Source organism: Abramis brama (assembly GCF_963993115.1).
Source record: "Abramis brama genome assembly, chromosome: 8".
Taxonomy (NCBI): Eukaryota; Metazoa; Chordata; class Actinopteri; order Cypriniformes; family Leuciscidae; genus Abramis; species Abramis brama.
Genome location: NC_139970.1, coordinates 30,934,729 through 30,956,902, shown reverse-complemented (window position 1 = coordinate 30,956,902; position 22,174 = coordinate 30,934,729). Strand labels below are relative to the sequence as shown.

General features: G+C 38.2%; 1 protein-coding gene across 5 annotated transcripts in view; it reads left to right on the top strand.

Annotated features, from left to right (window-relative positions):
* Positions 1-22,174, top strand: part of nalcn (sodium leak channel, non-selective) — a 128,996-nt gene that overhangs the window by 85,533 nt on the left and 21,289 nt on the right. For all 5 annotated transcript variants that reach the window (XM_084121522.1, XM_084121519.1, XM_084121518.1 and 2 more), the window contains 13 exons: positions 830-966; positions 1,483-1,624; positions 1,918-1,991; positions 15,332-15,433; positions 15,570-15,639; positions 15,733-15,824; positions 16,238-16,360; positions 16,559-16,615; positions 17,327-17,447; positions 18,468-18,599; positions 19,004-19,171; positions 19,721-19,825; positions 19,918-20,024. In XM_084121522.1, the coding sequence (XP_083977648.1) occupies positions 830-966; positions 1,483-1,624; positions 1,918-1,991; positions 15,332-15,433; positions 15,570-15,639; positions 15,733-15,824; positions 16,238-16,360; positions 16,559-16,615; positions 17,327-17,447; positions 18,468-18,599; positions 19,004-19,171; positions 19,721-19,825; positions 19,918-20,024 (1,430 nt within the window). The remainder of the gene's footprint in view (positions 1-829; positions 967-1,482; positions 1,625-1,917; positions 1,992-15,331; positions 15,434-15,569; positions 15,640-15,732; positions 15,825-16,237; positions 16,361-16,558; positions 16,616-17,326; positions 17,448-18,467; positions 18,600-19,003; positions 19,172-19,720; positions 19,826-19,917; positions 20,025-22,174) is intronic.

Here is a 22,174-nt window from a genome sequence, read left to right as displayed (position 1 = left end):
TTCTACTTGATGTCTATGTAAAATCTGGGTCCTGAAGCAAAACTAGTTGACAGCCATTGTTGTAATGGATGGATAACTGCGTTGAGGCTGTGCGCTGCTGCCATCTTTGGACAGCCTAGCAGAACAGCACTCTGTTAACATAATGTTTTGCTTTTAAATCCTGGCAAACGAACATCTAATTCTCTAAAAAAAAATATTAATTAACAAATGTTGTTATGGTTAGGGTTTTGTTAGCATGAGTGTTACTGTTTTAGTGAATAAAATTGTAGTTACATGTTTTTTGTTTGTTTGTTTTTTATATCAATAGAGCATTCTGTAGATGTTTTTAATGTGCATTCATATGTATGTTTAGAAAATATGAATCAATCTGTCATCTTGGTTTTATCTTATTCACTTTAATGTATGCATCTCTTCTGACAGGAGAATGAGAAGTGGTCCTCTAGTGTGCTCCGGCCTAATCATCCGAGGCCTTTATGTTGCTTGATAGACATGGGGAAAGATAAAAGGTTGTGGCACATGAAGTCAGTTAAGCCTCAGAGGAGCACATTAATTCAGAGCGTTGCACCATACAGGCTAACCCTTTCCTCTCTCACCAGCAGAAGTGAGGAACTGAATTTAAAATACACTCTTTGCATTCTACTTGAAGACTAGCTGAGTTTTCAAAAGGGGTAATCAGGAGTAGAGATGGATAACTTATGTCAATTTTGGACTGTCTACCAAATGTTTTGAGGGCTATGTGTGAAAACACAATGTGGCCTATCAGTGTCTTTCGGTTGAGTCACAGAATGTAACATTTGTTTCAAGTGAGTCTCCTGGCTTCTCTCCACAGCTGAAACAGAGCGAAGCCAATGCTGATACGAAAGAGAAACTTCCTCTGCGATTACGGATCTTTGAGAAGTTCCCCAATCGACCACAGATGGTGAAAATCTCCAAGCTGCCTTCAGACTTCACTGTGCCCAGAATCAGGTACTATGTGCACTGAATGATACCTCATATCTAGTGAATTGTTGAAAATAGGTGTGCTATTACTTTTCAAAGTGATCAGACTTTTTCATTTGATGGATGATAAAACATGCAAAAAAACTTACATTACAGGAGGCTCCCAATTTATATATATATATGAGCCAGAGTATCATTGGGCTTTCTTGGTGGTGTCTTCGATTAGTAAGCAACTAGATCTGGATTTTCAACCGGCTACTGTGGCTATATGCTAAAAGCCTTTTTAGAATGCCTTGTCAACTGCATAGCAATACCATGGGAGCCATCAATCATATCCTTGTCAGAAAATGAAAAACAAATTTAAACAAGATTTTTCATGAAAGATTCATTCTTCTAAAAACAAACCTGCATGCTTGCAAATATACTTATTCCTTTACACTGAATGCCTACTTCGTCCTCAAGAATCCTCTGAAAACATGAAGTCCCTTGTGTGTTTGCGTGTGTCTGTTTCGCTATGCGTGTGCCCGTGGGCGTGTGCCACAGGGAAAGCTTCATGAAGCAGTTCATCGACCGACAGCAGCAGGACCCCAGCTGTCTGTTCCGTCGCCTTCCCTCAGCATCGTCCTCATCCTGCGACCATTCCAAGAGGTCTGCCATTGAGGATAATAAATACATAGATCAGAAGGTACCACACTCCATAACTCCCACAGTCTGCCCCCTCAGCACACACAGGGACTAAACAATAAGCTTATGAATGCTCGGAAAGGAACAGATCTATTTCCCACGCAACAAGACCTAAATAACCAGCAGTTATATAACAATATTTTGTTGATTATATTGGGATGCTTTTATTTGCTGATATAAAATTTAGCTTTACCCACATAATAATACAGTAGTTGTTTGTAAATGTATATGTCTGAATTATATTGCGTATTGATCTGTGTGCATCTTACTGTGTAAACCTCTTTTTCTTCCTAGCTCCGAAAGTCAGTATTTAGCATCCGAGCCCGTAACCTCATAGAGAAGGAAACCACTGTCAACAAAATTCTGCGGTGAGATTTCTGACTTTCAGCAAATTGATGTTTATCACTTTATTTTATTACATTTTTTTATTTTTTTATTTTACTATTTCAGTGGCTGAGATTGATATTATGATATTATGCTTAGCATTATCCTGGCAGGGCTAGAAAATGAATACCATATATTCATTTAAAAAAGTCCAAATTAATCAATCTGTAATAAGGGCAATTTTATTTACACTATGAAGTAATGATTTTTGTCATTTTAATGTGTAGATATGTGCATGTAGATATATGCATACAGACATTTAGTGAATGAGACCCAGTGGTTTTTCCATCAAGCAGAAATATTGAAATGAATTTGGATTAGAATATTTATTCATATTATAGATAATGAAATTCTCTGTGATTTGAAATTAACAGCATTGCTTTTCTCTGGCTGCCATAGGCAACAACAATTAATTCCTATACAGGGTAAATGTGTTTTCATTTCAACCCTCCATTTCCATGATTTTGACTCCATGTTTGTCGTCCAGCCAGCCCAGCAGTCAAAGCAGATAATGCCGTCTCCATATCAATGTAACTGTTAGTGGGTCACCTGTGAGTGTGAATATTCATATTTAAAAATCTGGCAGCGATGCAGCCAGATATTCCCACACTTTCCTTCAACCGTTCTCGTCTCTGTCGTTAAGTTTCAGGTCACGTCGATGCCGTCCCCCCACCTCCCTTGTGTTACACACACTCATACACCTCACCTTGTCCACCCCTCCTCCTGCTGCTAAGCAGACAGACGGCACATCAGTAGCCATCCCACGTCGTCTGTGCCGTCTGGGGCATTCGGTCTGTCTGCATACACACATGCACACACACACTCTTCATCAGCCAGGCACTCATCACTCTGAGTGGCCATAAATAAGGGCGACATGTTCTCTTGAAGCTGAAATTGTCATTAGCTGTGTTCTGGTACATGACTCTGCAATTAATGGACAATAGAGAGGCGGTGGAGAGCAGCAGGCTTTTTAAAGCATACATAGATCAGCACTGATTCAGAGCATAAACAGCCAATGGGATCTCAGCGGCGGAACAATCTCCCAATACCAATTATAGCAATAGTCTCACCAGTTACATTTCATTTCAACATATCTTTAAAATATTTGCTTTTAATAAACCATCAGAAAACACCACAAGGTACTGCAGTACAGAGGGTTTTTTCTTTTGTTTATTCAAAGACTTATTCTGCATGTTTTGTTACCTGTTTAAGCAGTTGTCACAAACACAAAATATGGGTCTTCAAAAAATGGTGCAGTCTGTGTGAGAAATTTTTCTTCTTCAGAAAATGCATAAATAATTTTAGAAAAACAACTAGCTACATAGTATTTTAAATAAAAAAAAAGTAAAATTTAGGTTAGTTATTTTTTATTTCATGAAACCAGTGTTGCCAACGAGTTGATTTAGCAACTTTTCAGACCCCTCTAGCGACTTTTTTCCAAAAAAACGCTTAGCAACAGATCTTGGACAAGCCTTATCTAGATTCCGAGACTCGCCGGTACTGCCGCACGAGCGTGAGGTTTTGATTTCCCACCGCGCACACACCTCTCTCTTTGTCTACTCTGTTCAGCGAGTGGCTGAGCCTGAGAGGAACAGCGCATTCAGTTAAAATAGATATTATGTTGCTTCTAACCTAACCATAGCCGAAATCACAGCACAAACATTGTCTTTATCTTACGTGTATGGTGAATTTGTCAGACGATGTCTCAATTATAAATCAGGATTTTAGTGCAGATTAACAGTTTGGAAGGAAGAGCTAGTTAACATGTAGTCTTAATGGGCTGCATTTCATTCACTATTTCATATTCATCCCGTTGTCTGACAACCGTGTAAGAATTTCCTGCAGGGGTTCAGGCTGCAAGACTGCCGAATGACTAAAGAAACGTTGTCAGCAAGATGGTAGAAAACTGTACATTTCTTGTCTGTTACCACCCACTGCTACTTATACGAACGACGGAAATAAGCGCAGTTACAATAGCTTAATATGTGGGAGAGTGTTGCTATATAGAGTGACGACATTGTATTGCAATAAGTAGCACTCCAAAGTCAATAGCAAATCAAAACTAGTAAGCACATTATTTGTAATTGAAAGGGATTAATGACAATATATGGTTATGGTTACACTTAAAATAGTTACAAAATAGATGTAGGAGATGATAATAACTTATACCATTAATTGTACCCAGCATATATGTAAAATGTTACGAGAGAGAGAGAGAGAGAGAGAGAGACAAAGAAAGGCAAAGGGAGAGAGCCCCAAGAAAGGGACCCAGAGAATAAGAATAGAGCCAGAGCATAAAAGAGACAGAGCAACAGTTACAATCTTCTTTTATCCTTTCCCTGACCATGTGATTTTAACCCAAATGTGAGACGTTCAAACTGACCAATCAGATAATTACAGCTTCCCCCATTGTACTAAAGGTGTGACAATTCATCGACCGCCGAAGTACACACATATTGGCCTACAGGCCTTGATCATTATCAGCCCCTCTGTGCCTTTAGGAACTCCAAAATGATCATTGGGGAAAGGGGGTGGAAAATAGTAAAGCAAATGTTTTTGTTCATTTCAAATATCTTGGATTATTTTCAATCTTACAACCGAAACAATCAAAACAGTTTTATTGGAAATTTGGCTGTATTAAAATACAGTAGGCTATGTGTACACAGAGAGAAGAGATAAGCAAACAAATTAATCTAAGTAATTTAGTATGCTGTTAAATTAATCAGTATAAACTAATGGAAAATACAAATGGGGTGCTTTCCTGTGTATGACCCATATGCATACTGAATGTTATTTTTTGTTATTTTATTTTTATTTTGTCAGAACTGGAACTTGAGCCTAGTAGATATGTAACCTTGTTTTGCCTGGAGATGAATTCCCTCCTACTGCTTCAACTTCACTGTTAGCCTGAAATTTTAGTGCACCACAGGTCACATTTAACCCCTCTGAAAAAAGGATTAGTTTCCTTTGTAATGATTGCACAATGATAGAGAATAGTCTTTATTTTAGATTCACAAGGAAAATCGGGAGATAAACAGAGAAAACACAACCACTAAATACAGACAAGATCAGACAAAAAGGGTCTGTTTACACAACACCGCTTTCAATTAAAATCCAACGTAAAACTTTTTATGCGTTTTGGCCGTTCGTTTACACGACAACAGTACCAACAGTCGGTACCTGAAAACGCAAACTTTTGAAGATGGGTTTCAAAGGGCAAGTTTTTGAAAACGCTCTCTGTGTAAACAACAAAAACGCAAATCTCTGAAGACGATGACCTCCTCATGCACATGCGTATTACGTGTTCAGTCTATAGAGTTTCATCGCCATCTAATGTCCTGGCAGCAGAATACAGGGTTTTAGTCGTTTTCGCGGATTCGTGTGAATGGGGATCGTTTTGACATTGGTGTCGTCTATACGTGGAAAACTCAAAGGAAAAACGTCTCCGTTTTAAGCATATCTTTGTCGTGTAAACGTACCCTAAAAAAACAGACTAAACGAGAGAACTAATGAGGTAATTAACAACAGGTGAACAGAAGGCACAAACATGGAGATTAGGACAACTTAAGGCAGGCGTACATGGTGCGAGTTCGGACACTTGGGAGGTCGTGAGATATTGCACACGTTACGAATCGTGTCAAAGCAACTGGTACACGGCACGATTGTCCTGCATGAATTTTATCTCGAGTCGGCGTGAGCAATCACGTGAGCTTTCGCGCTAAACACAGAGACCGGAGCTTTCAATGTTTCAGGCAACTATAGCTTCAGATAGAAAAATGACAGAAATGTGTGTGCAAATGATTTGTTGAAAAGCAGAGAACAGTAGCCATTCCTTTCAACATAGAGAGAGAGAGAGAGAGATTTTTTTTCTTTTAGATTTTAGAAAAACTTTACTAGCCTATACAATAATCATTCACAGAAATTTTACACATTATTTCATCTCAATTCATCAGAAAATAGTAAAGCATTGTTTTCAACTTCACAAAGTACATCTCCATAAGTCCAGATCTTTTCAAAATCCAATAAATTTTTCATATGTAAATAAAAAGAAAAATCATGCTTAATTCTCGCTTTTACAAGCCCTTTAAACACACTCACTATATTACATTCATTTCCATATTCAATTTTCTGTTTTCTACTTACATAAATAGACATTTTTGCTTGACCAATAATGAAATTGAGCAAACGCCCCATTTTTCTCTTTGTTTTTGAATCCTTAAAACCATAAATAAAAACATTTATACTAAATATTTCACCAAAATCATAAAAAATTACTGTCAACAGTTCAAACAGAGGCTTCAACCTCTCACAATGTACAAAACAATGAAATATTGTTTCCCTCTGTTCACAAAAAGCACAATTTTCTTTTACAAGCGGATTAAGAATAGAAATAAAAGCATTAACGGCAATAATGCCATGCATGATTCGCCATTGCAAGTAAACTTTGTCAATGGTGGCTTGTATAACGTACCCCACATTGGCTTAAAACTAGATTCCACACTTAAGTGACATCGCCAAGGATTGTCAGAACGATGCATCAATTGTTCTTTATTCAACACTTTTACACACATTTTATAAAAACTCTTTCCACCAATACACATCATATTTCGGTCCTTCCAAACTTTTGACATTGTTAAAGGACAATTAGTATCTGTATCTGGCAAGTCTGGAGAAAACCTCATTACTGGAAACAAGTCCTCAGCATTTGACTCACTTTTTAATGTTGAAAAGTTATAGAGAAGCGTCCATTCCTCTTCAGATAATGAGTCTCAACATTTTTTCAACATCTGTCCAACTATTCTTTCGGACCGAAGTCTTAGGGCCCTATTTTAACGATCTGAAACGCAAGTGTCAAAGCGCAAGTAACTTTGTGGGCGGGTCTCGGCGCTGTTGCTATTTTCCCGGCGGGATAAATGGCTCTTGCGCCCGGCGCAAATCTAAAAGGGGTTGATCTGAAGTAGCTTCATTATTCATAGGTGTGGTTTGGGCGTAATGTGAAATAAACCAATCAGAGCGTCATCTCACATTCCCTTTAAGAGCAGACGCGCTTTTTCCTTGGCGTATTGCTATTATAACGGCGGATTTGCCAGGCGCGCGCCAGGAGCGGTTCACAGCCGAGGAGAGCAACGCTCTCGTCACGGCCGTAAAAGAGAGAGAAGTGACATTGGGGATGGAGAAACACACCCAAATTAAACAGGCATATAATAATGTGGGTAAATGTGTAAGCTAGATGTATGCTTTTATAATAAATTGTCTATCTATCTATCTATCTATCTATCTATCGTTTGTAATAATATGATTTGCAAAAATGAAAACTGCTGCTTCTGTGTAGATTAGAGAATCAAAGTGTATGCGCGTTGTGCACGCTATACATTATAGTGCGACGCGCCACTGACTTTAGACTAGGTTTTTTCTGGCCAGTGGCGCAATTGTTTTATGGAACAGTAAAATAGCACCAGGGATTGTTTGCGCCGGGACACGCCTCCTTTTTTGCGCTGAACCGCCCAGGGAGCGCAAGTTCATTCCCTAGTTTAGCGACGTGCTTTTGTGGAGGGAAAAGCGCGCTTTGCGCGGGTGCAAAATAGGAATGAAACATGCGTCGGTGTACAAAGTCAATTGCGCTGGGTGCAAGATAGGGCCCTTAGTCTTTGAGTCAATGCAACAGAGTTACTTAAATTCCATCCAGTCACTTCCACCAAGTCCTTCATTGTTATAATCTTCTCATTCTTCAATCTTTGTTCAAACCATGGTACTATTTCACAGGACAAATTCAAACGAGATCCATTGATCAATGGTTCTAGCATTAACCAATGCAAAGATTTTCCATCAGTGGACCTTGTTATTTTCATCAAACTCCATGATTTTCGAACACCTTCATAAAAACAGGATATTTCTTTCAAACCCATTTTTGAAGAATTTGTCCAAAATAATTCTCTCTTTAATCCAAACTTTCCAACCACACTTAGAAGCTTAAAAGCTATATTTGTCCAAGACAGTTTCTGATACAATAGTTTTTTAACAAACTGCAGTCTAAAAGCGGCTTTCCGGCTTGCAAGGTGTATTAAACCTTGTCCTCCCTCCTCTACAGGAAGGTACACAACACTCTTTGGAAGCCAATGCAATTTGTCCCAGAAGAAATTGACAAGAGAGGTTTGAATCTTCTCCAGCAAGCCCACTGGGGGTTCTAATACTGCCAAGCGATGCCATAACATAGATGCCACTAAATTGTTGATTACAAGAATTCTCCTCCAAATGACATTTTTCTCAAAAGCCATTTCCACCTCCCCAGTCTTCCTTGAACTCTTTCTAAAACATTTTCCCAATTCTTTTGCATTGTGGTCTCATCACCCAAAAATACTCCCAAATACTTAAAACCTCTATTTGCCCATACCATTCCACCAGGCAAAATTTGTTTGCATCGGGTTTTCAGCCTTCCAATCACCCATTAAAAATGCTGAACTCTTTGACCAGTTAACTTTTGAAGAGGAAATTTTACCAACATTTTCAACAATTTCTTTTAGTCTGTTAATGTCTTGTTGATCATTAACTAAAACTATTACATCATCAGCATATGCTGACATTTTTACAGTTAAAGCACTATCATATTTGAAACCACAAATACTCTCCCTTATTTGACTTAACATAGGTTCCAAAGCAATTGAATACAACATGCCAGACATTGAACATCCTTGTCTGATTCCTCTTCCTACCTTAAACGGAGCACTCAAGCCACCATTGATCTTCAGTATGCTTTCAGTGTCCTCATAAAGGACCTTTATCATGTCTATAAAACCAGGAGGAAAACCAAAAGCTTTAAAAGTATCCCATAAGTAAAAATGTTCCACCCGGTCAAAAGCTTTTTCCTGGTCCAGTGAAATCAGACCGCACTTTAGGCCAAAAAGCCTAAAACCTCTAAAACATCTCTAATTAGTGAGATGTTATCCACAATCGATCTTTCAGGTATACAATATGACTGATCTGTGTGTACTATCATTCCCATCACTTCTTTTAGCCGGTTAGCCAAGGTCTTAGATAAGATTTTATAATCAGCACACAACAATGCCACCGGTCTCCAATTTTTAATTTCCTTTAAGTCACCTTTTTTTGGGAGCATGGTTAAAACTGCCCTTCTACAGCTCTGTGGCAGCTTGCCTCCATTTAAGCTTTCATTCAAAACTTCAAGCAAATCTTCTCCCAAAAACTCCCAATAGGCCTTAAAAAAATCAACAGGCAAACCATCAATTCCTGGTGCCTTGCCATTTTTTAGGCTTTGTAAGGAAACATATAACTCCTCCCTTGACAAAGGTTTCACTAATTCTTCAAAAGCGTTTTTAGGCACCCGAGGAAGATCTTTATAAAATTGTTGTGCCATTAAATTATCTTCTTTATGCTCACTGGCATAGAGCTCTTCATAGAACTTAGTTGCTCTTCTGCGTATATCAGCAGTTTTCCTTAGTTCCTTTCCATCCTCAGATCTTAAACAGTGCATTAACCGACTTTGGCCATTCTTTCTTTCCAAGCTAAAAAAGAATCTGGATGGGGCATCCATTTCAAATATATTCTGAAACCTTGATCTCACCAGCGCCCCCTGTGCTCTAACTCCAAGCAGATCAGCCAAAATTGTTTTTTTATTTTTCAGTGCCTTAAAGTTATCTTGATTACCTATGGACCCACATAAATTTTGAAGCTCCAAAACTTGAAAAGCATATTGATTACAAAACTGTTCGATTTGAAGCTTTCCAGCATCCCATCATTGTTGCAGTGAAATAAAATTTTCTTTTTGTAATCTCCATTTTTCCCAAAGATACCCAAGACATTTCTTAAAATTAGAATCTTCAATAAATGCACAATTAAAATGCCAATAAGCACTTGTAATTTTTATAGAATTAATATAAACAGAAGTAATCACCATAGAATGATCTGAAAAACCTACTGGACATATGTGACAACTTTTATAGCATTGAGACTGAAACTTATAACAGTAAAATCTGTCCAACCTTGCCAAAGCAATGTGATTTTCTCTTACATGTGTCCAAGTGTATTGTCTTATATCGTCATGCAAGTTCCTCCAGACATCACAAAGTTCGTTTGATTCAATAACTTGCAACAATCGCCGTCTTGAAGCACTGTGAGGCTCTAAATGATTTCTATCGATGTCATTGGCGGTACAGTTAAAATCTCCACCAAGTATCAAATAATGCTCTTCACATTGATGAATTGTATTAGCAAGTGTGTTTAAAAAAATCATTCTTTCAGATGCATTGACTGGAACATAAACATTATTCAATTCCAAAATAATCTTGTCATATTTTGCTGTAACTTTTAATAACCTTCCTTTCACTATCTCTTCTACATTATAGGAATCTGGCAAGAATTTTTTGGAAAATAAAATTCCAACTCCTGCACTAAAAACACTGTTATGACTTAGAAGGATCTGGCCATCCCATTCTTTTTGCCATTCTACAGCATTTTCTTGTGTGCTATGAGTTTCCTGTACAAATGCAATATCTATTCCTTTAATTTTCAAAACATCATATAGTTGTGCTCTCTTAACAGCGTCTCTCGCTCCATTTAAATTAATGGATGAAATTTTAAAATTACTCATTAGGAGAGAGCAAAACAAAAGGCACAACACATACACATTAATATTACTCCACCATTTGATCACTTTCATTTTGCATTATTTGAGAACTCAATCTTTGCACAATTTTCTTCAGCCGATACACATCTGGATTTGACAGACAATTTTCCCCTCTTCGCCTCATCGCCACTCTGGCTGACTCAATAAACATCGTCTGATCAGAAAAATGGTCAATCACTTCAACATTTCGCTTCCCCTTAGTGGATTGTAGAAAATGTCTTATTCGCTCCAAACTGTAACCACTAAAGTCTTCCGGATTTGTATTAATGAGAGAATCGACAGTTTATCTTTCACTGTCTGATTCTGAAACCTCATCTGCACTACATGACTCCCCACTAACTCCATCATCAGTGGCAACACCGTCCTGCATTTTTTTTCTTAGATTTAGGCACAACTTACCATTGATTTGTTTTTCTTTTAACTGTTGGAACTTTGAAAATTGTCTCATCATCTCGAAAAAGATCTGCTTGTAGCTCAATCAGATTTACTTCATCACTTCCCTGCGTTTCCTTTATATTCTCCTCTACATTTCCATTCACCTCTACCTCGTCCACATTTTTTCCTTTTTCACCAGCTACAAGCACCTGTTCTATTTTATTGCTCTCCTGATTCTTTTCCTCCGAATCTCCTCCCACAGTGCTATTTTTCTGCGTTTCTTTCTCGGTGCATGAACGCATTAAGTGGCCTTCCTTACCACATCCAAAGCACTTCAAACTTTCAGTTGTCGCAAAAATAACGTAGTCAAAACCGTCAATCCTAAACTTCAGAACAATATTCAAATTCTCTATATCGCTCTTCAGCACCATATATACTTGTCTCCTGAAAGAAACAACATGTTTCAATAATGGAGACTTACAACCTAAAGGAATCTTCCTTATGGTTGAGACAATCTGACCATGTCTTGAAAGTTCCCTCTCTAAAGTTTCGTCCTTAATGAAAGGGGGCACATTCGAAAGCATAACTTTCTTCGCTGGATTAACCAGAGGAAAAACTTTCACAAAGCTATCATTCAGCGTTATTCCTTTCTCAACAACCTCATTCACTTTTTCAATCTTATCCAAAAACAGGACAACAGCACCGTTCATCCTAGATGCAGACCGTATACTGTTATATCCAACAATTTTTCCGATCGCTATACTAACCTCCTCCACTGAGCTCTCAATGCCAACCGGCACTTTAATTCCATGCCGCCGGGTGAGCTGGGCAAAACCCGCTCCTCCCGAACTCTCCATGGCCGCCAGTTTTAAAAACTGGCTAACCCTCCCCTATCCCACTCTCCCCCTACAAACACACACGATACCAATTCAGCAAGATATAACAGAAGAGAAAGAACATAACAGACCGTAAAAGTTGAGAAGAAACTTCAGCCACGCTCCGAATCACCCTCCACTCGCTCAACAGACGCTCACGCATGCGCAAACACACACACAGAGAGAGAGAGAGAGAGAGAATGAATGACAGAACCAAACACAATAAACAGAACAGAATCCTGATATCCTCTCTTTGGGCACCCCATTGCTTAGAACTGTTTCCACCTGCACAACACAGTATAAGCTAATAAGAGCCATCTGCTGTGTCGGACGTACAAAAGAGTACATGACAGTCGATAGTGCCATAGCTTACAGGGTGTTCACTGATGATCATTACATAAGCTTGTACATTCAAAGTCAAGTCAAGTCACCTTTATTTATATAGCGCTTTTTACAATACAGATTGTATCAAAGCAGCTTCACAGTGATGACATGAAAATAATACAGAGTTTATTTATAGAAGAAAATTGCATCATCGTCCACCTTAAGTAAGGCAGATCAATAATATTGTTGAATATTAAATGTCCCCAACTAAGCAAACCAAAAGCCAAGGCAACAGTGGCAAGGAACCAAAACTCCATCAGGTGACAGAATGGAGAAAAAAACCTTGGGAGAACCCAGGCTCAGTCGGGGGCCAGTTCTCCTCTGGCCAATGAACGAACAGTGTATGATTATGATTCAGGCAGCATTACAGGTCAGAAGTCAGACTGGATCAGAACATTCAGAATATTATCCAGTTCCATCTGGTTGGAAGTCGGAGTCATCACGCTGGTATGGAGACGAGTTTGTTGAGGATCAGTGCCGATGGCTGTTGTGTCGATGAGGCCTTCACAGGGCTGATGAGGCTGGCACCTCAGGGATGCGTCATGGATGGGTCCAGGCGCAGGTCCACCATCTGATCTGGATACGGCCCGGATCCGGCTGACTTCAGTAAACCTCGGAATAAACAGAAAGACTAACATTAGCGTAGAAGCCATTCTTCTTATGATGTAACGAGTACATCAGGTGTTATGGGAAGTGTCCCCCGGTTCCGGCTAACCTAATCTATGCAGCCTAATAATCAATTAACTGATTTGAATAATAGAAATGTAATGTTCTATATAAATGCCAGGTAAAAGAGATGCGTTTTTAGTCTAGATTTTAAACTGACAGAGTGTGTCTGCTTCCTGGACAATGTTAGGAAGACTGTTCCAAAGTTTAGGTGCTAAATAGGAGAAGGGTCTACCGCCAGCAGTTGATTTTGATATTCTAGGTATTGTCAACTGGCCAGAATTTTGAGATCGCAGTAGACATGAAGGACCTGTAATGCATTAAGAGCTCGCTCAAGTACTGGGGAGCTAAACCATTTAGTGCTTTGTAAGTAGTCAGCAATATTTAAAAATGTATATGATGTTTAATAGGGAGCCAATGCAGTGTTGACAGAACGGGGCTAATATGGTCATATTTCCTGGTTCTAGTAAGAACTCTAGCTGCTGTGTTTTGGACCAACTGGACTTTGTTTATTATGCGTGCAGGGCAACCACCCAGTAGAGCATTACAATAATCTAGCCTTGAGGTCATGAACGCATGAACTAACTGTTCCGCATTTTTCATTGAAAGCATATGTCGTAATTTAGATATATTTTTAAGATGGAAGAATGCGGTTTTACAGATGCTAGAAACGTGTCTTTCAAATGAAAGATTGGTATCAAAGAGCACACCCAGGTTCCTAACCGATGACGAAGACTTGACAGAGCAGCCATCAAGTGTTAGACAGTATTCTGGGTTAATACGTGCAGAGGTTTTTTGCCCAATAATTAGAAACTCTGTTTGTTTTTTTTCAGAATTAAGTAGTAGGAAATAACTAGTCATCCAAATTTCATCAGCTATGCATTCCGTTAATTTTGTGAATTGGTGCGTTTCGTCGGGGTGCGAAGAAATATAGAGCTGAGTATCATCAGCATAACAGTGAAAACTAAAACCATGCTTCCTAATTATATCTCCTAAGGGTAGCATGTACAGAGTGAACAGCAACGGTCCTAGTACTGAGCCTTGTGGTACTCCATATTGAACTTTTGATCTATATGACATCTCTTCATTTACTGCTACAAACTGATAATGGTCAGATAAGTATGATTTAAACCATGCTAGTGCAATTCCACTAATGGCAAAATTTTTTCGAGTCTATTTAAAAGAATGTTGTGGTCGATAGTATCAAATGCAGCACTAAGATCCAGTAACACTAATAGAGAGATACAACCACGATCGGATGATAAGAGCAAATCATTTGTGACTCTAATGAGAGCAGTCTCAGTACTATGGTACGGTCTAAATCCTGACTGAAAATCCGCACAGATACCATTTCTTTTTAAAAAAGGAAAATAGTTGTGAGGATACTGCTTTTCTAGTATCTTTGACAGAAAAGGTAAATTCAAGATCGGCCTGTAATTGACTAATTCTGTAGGATCAAGTTGTGTTTTTTAATAAGAGGTTCAATAATAGCCAGCTTAAAAGTTTTCGGTACGTATCCTAGTGGCAAAGATGAATTAATGATATTAAGAAGAGGATCTATGACCTCTGGAAGCATCTCTTTCAATAGCTTAGTCGGTATAGGGTCTAACATACATGTTGTTGATTTAGATGATTTAATGAGTTTAGACAATTATTCCTCTCCTATATCAATGAATGAATAAAATTTTTCCTCAGGGAGACTACAATGCACTGTCTGATGCGATACTGTAGTAGACGGTTGCATAGTTATAATTTTCTCTCTAATATTATCAATCTTGTAAGTAAAGAAGTTCATAAAGTCATTACTGCTGTGCTGTTTGGAAACGTCCGGTGTTGAAGCTTTATTTTTTGTTATTTTAGCCACTGTTTCGAATACCTAGGGTTGTGTTTGTTTTCTTCTAAAAGTGTTGAAAAATAAGCAGATCTAGCAGTTTTTAAGGCCTTTCTGTACGCAATCGTGCTCTCTCTCCACAAAATGCGAAAAACTTCTAATTTGTAAAACTAAAAGTATGTAAAACTCTTTCAGCAGGGAGAGTACTGTACCCAAACAAATGCATTAGTTTAGAAACGACATGAGCTTTTGTAATGTGACTTATTTTTGAGTGAAACAGAATAAACAGCGAAAATAATTTAGGATGAGACTTCTAAATGGAGATAGTTAATAGATTTTGATGATGAAAACTTTTTACATGTTCTAATGAATCATATGCAGTATAACTACACATTTAAATTAGAAGTTAGTTAACATTTAAAGTTATCTTAATATTGTCTGGACAGCCAGACAAGTCTCATGATTGCATTTTAAAAAAAATTAAAGAATACCAGTCATAATTTATTAATTTGCTCTTGACCTAATTATGGTTTGTCTGGGTTTTTCTTTCAGAGCCTGCACCAGACAACGTATGCTGAGTGGTTCCTTTGAGGGTCAGCCAACTAAAGAGAGATCCATACTCAGTGTCCAGCATCACATCCGTCAAGAGCGCCGGTTTGGAAAGCACATTAACATGCTTTCACATACTCATCTGTTTAATTTATTAAAGGAGCACTGGATGGATGCATATTAATAAAGTGCACTACAATATGCTAGTGTGCACTGCATTAACCCCCTGTTTTTGGCACAGGTCCCTTAGACATGGCTCTACCAGCCAGAGAATCAGCAGAGGGAAATCCCTGGAAACACTCACTCAGGATGTGAGTTCACACACACTCAGATATCATTGAGTAATAGCTGACAGTGCTATCTGTGTCTATCTGTGATCTCTGACATGCGTGTGAACTCTGCAGCACTCCAGCACAGTCCGTTACCGTAACGCTCAGCGTGAGGACAGTGAAATCAAGATGATACAAGAGAAAAAGGAGCAGGCTGAGATGAAACGGTATTTCTGCCACTCCATACACTTGCCTTGGCATGTGGTCAGTTGAACAGATTTTATCTCCTCTCCCCCTCTCCCCAAACAAAACATGCCATGTGGGAGTTATTGCACCTTATCGTTCTCTTGTACTGTATGCTGATGGTGGCATAGTGCCATTGATATATGACATCAAGACATATTGCACAGAAGCAAAGCTTTTGTTTCTGGTTGGCTGTATTTTTTTGCCATGTTCAGAGGGACTAGAAAAGTGAAAATTTTTTAGCTGATTTACAGATACAGAATGGTTTAAGAACTTATAAGGTCCCTTCTGTGCACCCAAGATCTTTTTGATAAAATCAGTGTTTGCAGCAGATGAGATTTCAAATGGATTTATTGATACGTCTCTGATGGTTTTTTTTTTTTTTTTTTTTTCACAGAAAAGTCCAAGAGGAGGAACTTCGGGAAAACCATCCATACTTTGACAAGCCACTATTCATCGTTGGTAGAGAGCACCGCTTCCGAAACTTTTGCCGAATGATTGTGCGGGCACGTTTCAATGTGTAAGACCAAAGCTAATACAAATCCATTGCATTATATTATTAGTTACAGTAGCATTTTCATCCGCATCAATGAGATCAATGACTAATCCCTTTGTACCATAATCACAGAAAATAATGCCATGTTGTTTCACAAACTGTTGTGTGTATGTGTTTTCCATTTCTTTGCTGACACTGTGTTAATGGGCTTTTTATGAATAGGTCTAAAACGGATCCCAATACAGGCGCAGTGAACAGCACAAAATACCATCAATTATAGTAAGTCTGTAAATGTTTAGGGCCTTTGCACTATGATAGCCTGATAATATACACAACGTATTTTGGTCTTCATATTTAAAGGAAAGGGTAGTGAAATTCAGAATAAAAAATTATAGCAGCATACACTTGCATTTATACTTACATACACTTGCATTACTTAAATGTAATGCAAATGAAATAATACATTATATAATTGTAAAATATTAATACATTCTGGTAGAATTTATTTTGAAATAGTGAAAAATTACAACAACAAAAAAGTACAAAAAAACTCAAAAGTTAAACAGCATATGGAAGCATTACATTAATGAGAATATGGAGGAGAAATGTGCGTACTTGTCATGAAAATAATGTCAAAATAATGGTTGCATTTCTTTTTTTTCACATTTTTGGGGTCGTAAAGCTTTCCTTATGATTCCTTAATTAATATGTCTAATTTGATTCTAGAAATGCAATATGAGAATTGGCTTTGTAAAGTTTTGCCAGGGTGAGTTAGTGTGGGATTAGATGAGAACTTTTTGGCTGCATTGTCCTAGAAGGACTTCACCAGTTCCAAAGATCTGCAAAATTAAGACATTTTACACAGCAAAACAAATTAAGACAAAATTTACACAAACTGTAGGAAAAATGCAGAGTAGAAAAAACATGTTTTGGCACATTCAACCTGCACTAAACCTTGCATGTGTGTGTGTGTGTCTGTGTGTTCTCCAGTGATTTGCTGGGCTTGGTAACCTATCTGGACTGGGTGATGATCGTGGTCACCATCTGCTCTTGTATTTCCATGATGTTTGAGTCCCCTTTTACTAGGGTCATGCATGTCCCTACCCTGCAGGTATTCTAAACCCAACCAGCCACCATTCTATCCCACACAAAACATCCAACTAACTTTTTTAACCTGCAAATATTCCTCATCTCTTTCCTGAAGGCTGGTCATCATGTCTCATTTCTCTTGCAGTCCAGCACTTTTGATTGCCACTCCCAACTAATTTTGCGATTTTACTTTTGAGCACATTTTGTTATGATCCCCACTGATTTAGGCTACTTTGGAATTCACCTATGTTGACTTTGAATGTGAATGTTTATAGGGTGCCTCTGTTTCAAATATGTTGTGTTTTCATTTATGATACAGAAAGATTTAACTGATTGACCTGCTGCTCTTGAAAGTCTTCTGTCTTTTGTATGCTGGCCGCAGTTCTGTGTCCCGACACTCCCACTTTTAAAACCTGGCCAACAAACAAGGAAATGTTATGACCTATAGTTACAGTATTTTTGTTATGAGGAAATATTATTGACATTGCTGGCTACAAATTGAATGTAGAGCTTGTTTGTTCCCCAAAATCATGTCAATAGTACTAGTATGTGTCATTTACACTTTCGCATAGAAACTCACTTTAATAGTCATTGATTTGTAGGTAAAAAATAATTACAAAATAGTTTGCTCAGAATCGAAATTCTGATTGGATGATTTCTGTTCATTGCCTTAGTATAATACAGATAAAAAATGTGACTGCTAACTCAGTGTCTATAAAATACAGATAAACACACACCTGTGATCATATGCTCTTTATTAATGCTGCTACATTGCTTAGCTTACTATATATAGCTTACCGTTAGACTGATTAACTAATATTACTTTGTAGAAGAATTGTTGATAAATTGCCAATAAATGTAACTTTAAAAGAAATAAGCCACTCAAAGCTCTATATTGCTGGAATTTACCACAGGCTTTTGGCATTTCGTCTTGCGTTGTGCCTAAGAACACCACATACCTGTGGTAAAATCACTGAAATGCATGAAACAGCACTAATTTCATTGTATGCTATTGTATACTAAACAACACCTTTCCCTGCAGATCGGAGAATATGTCTTCGTCATCTTCATGAGCATTGAGCTGAACCTGAAGATCATGGCAGATGGTCTGTTCTTCACTCCCACTGCAGTCATCCGAGACTTTGGTGGCGTCATGGACATCTTCATCTACTTAGTAAAACTCCAATCTCATCCGCTCTCCTGTGAAAAACCCACTTTCCGATGCATGTGAATGGCAGCCTTTGATCTGATTACTCACTTCTCTAATGAGGCTCTGAAGATCCCTTTTTTATTACCCTAAACAGTACTTTACTTAAATGACCCAGTCACATCAATTTCATCCTGTTTACTCATTTTAAAAGAATTCGGACAGTTTCACATAAACATTGTTTGCATTTAATAGAACAGCCTATGCTGCCAATGCTGACTATTTCATAAGGAATACTTATTGCATTTATATTAATAAAGCAATATAAATGAGCCATCGCAAAATCATCTGCAGTTAGTGATTTCACATTCAAGATCTAGAATCAGGGAAGAGCTGTGCCCTTTAAGGTGATCTTTCTGCCCACTCTGTAGGTCAGTCTGATCTTTTTATGCTGGCTACCAAACAATGTGCCCCCTGAGTCTGGTGCCCAGCTCCTCATGATGCTACGCTGCCTACGCCCACTGCGTATCTTTAAGCTGGTGCCGCAAATGAGGAAAGTGGTTCGAGAAGTCCTCAAGGGTTTCAAAGAGATATTCCTGGTGAGTAAGCAAACAGGTCCACTTCCTGCCTTTAGTCGCTCAGTAAAAAGAAAGCAGAGATGACTGGTTATTTGATTGTTAATTCTGCTAAGATATATATTGGTTGTGCTAACATTTTTGCGTAAAGTGGTCATATTATGTTCTTTTAACATTTACTTTTTAGCATTATAGTTTTACATACGTTTTACATATCTTTTGTTGTAGCATTGTTTCAGTAGATGAAATTTTTGGACAAAAAGGTTTGCATTCTGAATCGTAGTGTATGTTTACATAGTACATCAAACACTTTTATTTTAAATTCATCGTGATATGTCCCCTTTAATTGCAAGGCAAGAAGCTCTCTTCTTTGCAGTAGTGGAATATAATAGATTAACTTGGCAGTATTTGTCCTGGAGATTTTTTTATGGACCTTCTTCATTAAAGCTTTGCTCCCCTCGGGTACTTTTCTGTGAGCTTATTATAGTGTTACTGTATATGAAAGTAATGCACTGACCAGATTTTGTGGGAAAGCCATTTTGCCGTAGACTGGATTATTGATTTCCCAAACAGGTCTCTATTCTTCTTCTGACACTAATGCTGGTGTTTGCAACCTTTGGGGTGCAACTCTTTGCTGGAAAACTTGCCAAATGTAATGATCCCCATATCTCCAGTAAGGTACAAGGCAATTCTTGCAACTTTTCAAATTTTGTTCAGAGTGGAGGCTCTTCTGTACTTCACTAAAATGTTGTGCATTGTGGACTTTTTAGGAAGACTGCCACGGCATCTTTAGAATCAATGTGAGCATTTCAAAAAACCTGAATTTAAAGCTTGGGCCAGGGGAGAAGAAACCAGGATTCTGGGTGCCAAGAGTTTGGTATGAAACAGAACAAGAATGTTCTGTCTCTCTCTCTCTCTCTCTCTCTCTCTCTCTCTCTTTATATATATATATATGTATATATACAGGGGGACTTTAAGATTACTCCATCCTGAATACGAACATTAATGATACCTCAGACTGTGACTTGTTGAGATGTGTTATTATTTTCTAAGCAGTTTTTTTTTATTGTGTCTGTCCAATGATAAAACAGGCATACAAACCAATAGAAGCACATTGAATAGGGGAGTCAAGTCATATTTAGGGACCAGAATATCATCAAGTCTAGTAAGGGCCAGTATACAACCACTTACACTCTAGAAACTCCTCAGAACAAAATAGCAAACACATTGTTACACCCTTGCAACCACTCAGAATACTCTAACTACTCGTCAGAAGAAAATAGTGACTCCACAGCAATAAAGCTACATACTTTAGCAATAACTTAGAACACCTTAGCAACTGCACAGCAATGCCCTGACAACCACTCAGAACACTTTAGCAACTCCTCAGAACAAATAACCACATAGGAATGCTCTGGCTACCAGTGACTTTTGTATGGGCGCCATTCAAATTACCTTTAAAAACTTTTCAAATTTATATAATTCATCCAATTAAAGCAAAATAAAAATGGTCTTTTTGATATCAACTTCACTAATGAAATTAGAACATTTAAAGAGAAAAATTGTTTGGTCATAATTTTTTTGCTTTTCACAAACAAACCAAATTCTATTTCTTTTAAAAGCACTGAATAATTCAACACAAATTGAACCTGTCACACCTTCAGTATTGAGGTGTTTTTGAGAAATCCCTGTAGTAACATCTCATCTGTGACAGCACACACCAGTATGATGAATGCTCTCATCGCATAAACAGCACCACATTTTCATCATCTTTCATATTCATTTTCCCCATAAGCAATAGCCAGTGTTGCAGTACAGTTGTACGGTTTGTCGTGGGCGCATAGCAGGGGGCTGATATATCTTTCCCTCAGGCATAAACACAAACAACACACAATCATACACCCACGCACCAATGAGTCTGTTATTGCTCTAGAGTTTGTGGCAAAACAATGGCAAATTATTTGTAAGACATTAAATAATGAAGACCACCAAAACACACAAATGGGTCCATAGCACTTCTAGAATGAGAGAGAATGAGAGAGAGAGAGAGAGAGAGAGAATGAGAGAGAGAGAGAATGAGAGAGAGAGAGAGAGATTTTGACTTAAGTTCTTTAATTTACAATAAATAATCTACTGAATCATGAACAGAAACACAACAACATTCTTCTTAAACAAACATAGATCTCACAAAGTCTTTAAATATAAAAAAAAAAAACACAATTTAAACATACAAATTTAAAAGATCATCATAAGTAACCTCACAAATACAATTATTAAAAGCCCATTTGAACTGAAACCTTTCTGTATATCTCAATAAATGGATCTCTTTCTTATATATAGTCCTAAATATCAATCTAATAAAAACAATTGTAAACACTTGTCCCATTCTATGACAAGCAATAAATCAGGTGGATGTAATCAGTACAATTATGTATGATTAGTCCAGGCAATGGGAAATTTAGTTCATGGTGAGATAAAGGAGACTAAAGGATTGCCCTCTGGTGGAGATCATGAGCACTCCAGCTAGTGGTTGTGACACAGCCCATCTGAACATCCCCACGGCGGAGCAGAAGACCACCACAACAGAGCAGACGGGTCAAAGAACACAGAGGTTAGGGTTGTCCTCTGGGGCCGTGTCAAAACAGTCAGGAAGTTCAGTAAATGGCCTCCGTGGCCCTAACAGGGTAGGCAGGGCGTTCCAGATTGACCTCCGTGGTCATGACATGACAGACTGAGAGTTCATAGGCGACCTCTGTGGTCGTGACAGGACAGACAGGGAGTTCAGGGATGACCTCCATGGTCATTTCTAGGCAGACAGGGAGTTCACAGACAACCACTGTGGTTGTAACTGGACAGCCAGGAAGTTCTCAGACGGACAGTGAAGTAGAGAGTTCATCAGTGGTCTCCTTGGCCATAGCAGGACATACCAAGAGTTCAAGAACAGTAGCTGCCACCTTAGATAAACTAGGTCAGGTGCCTCGGGTTTCTCCTCGGGAGAAACTGAAGATGTATGACACATAGAATGAC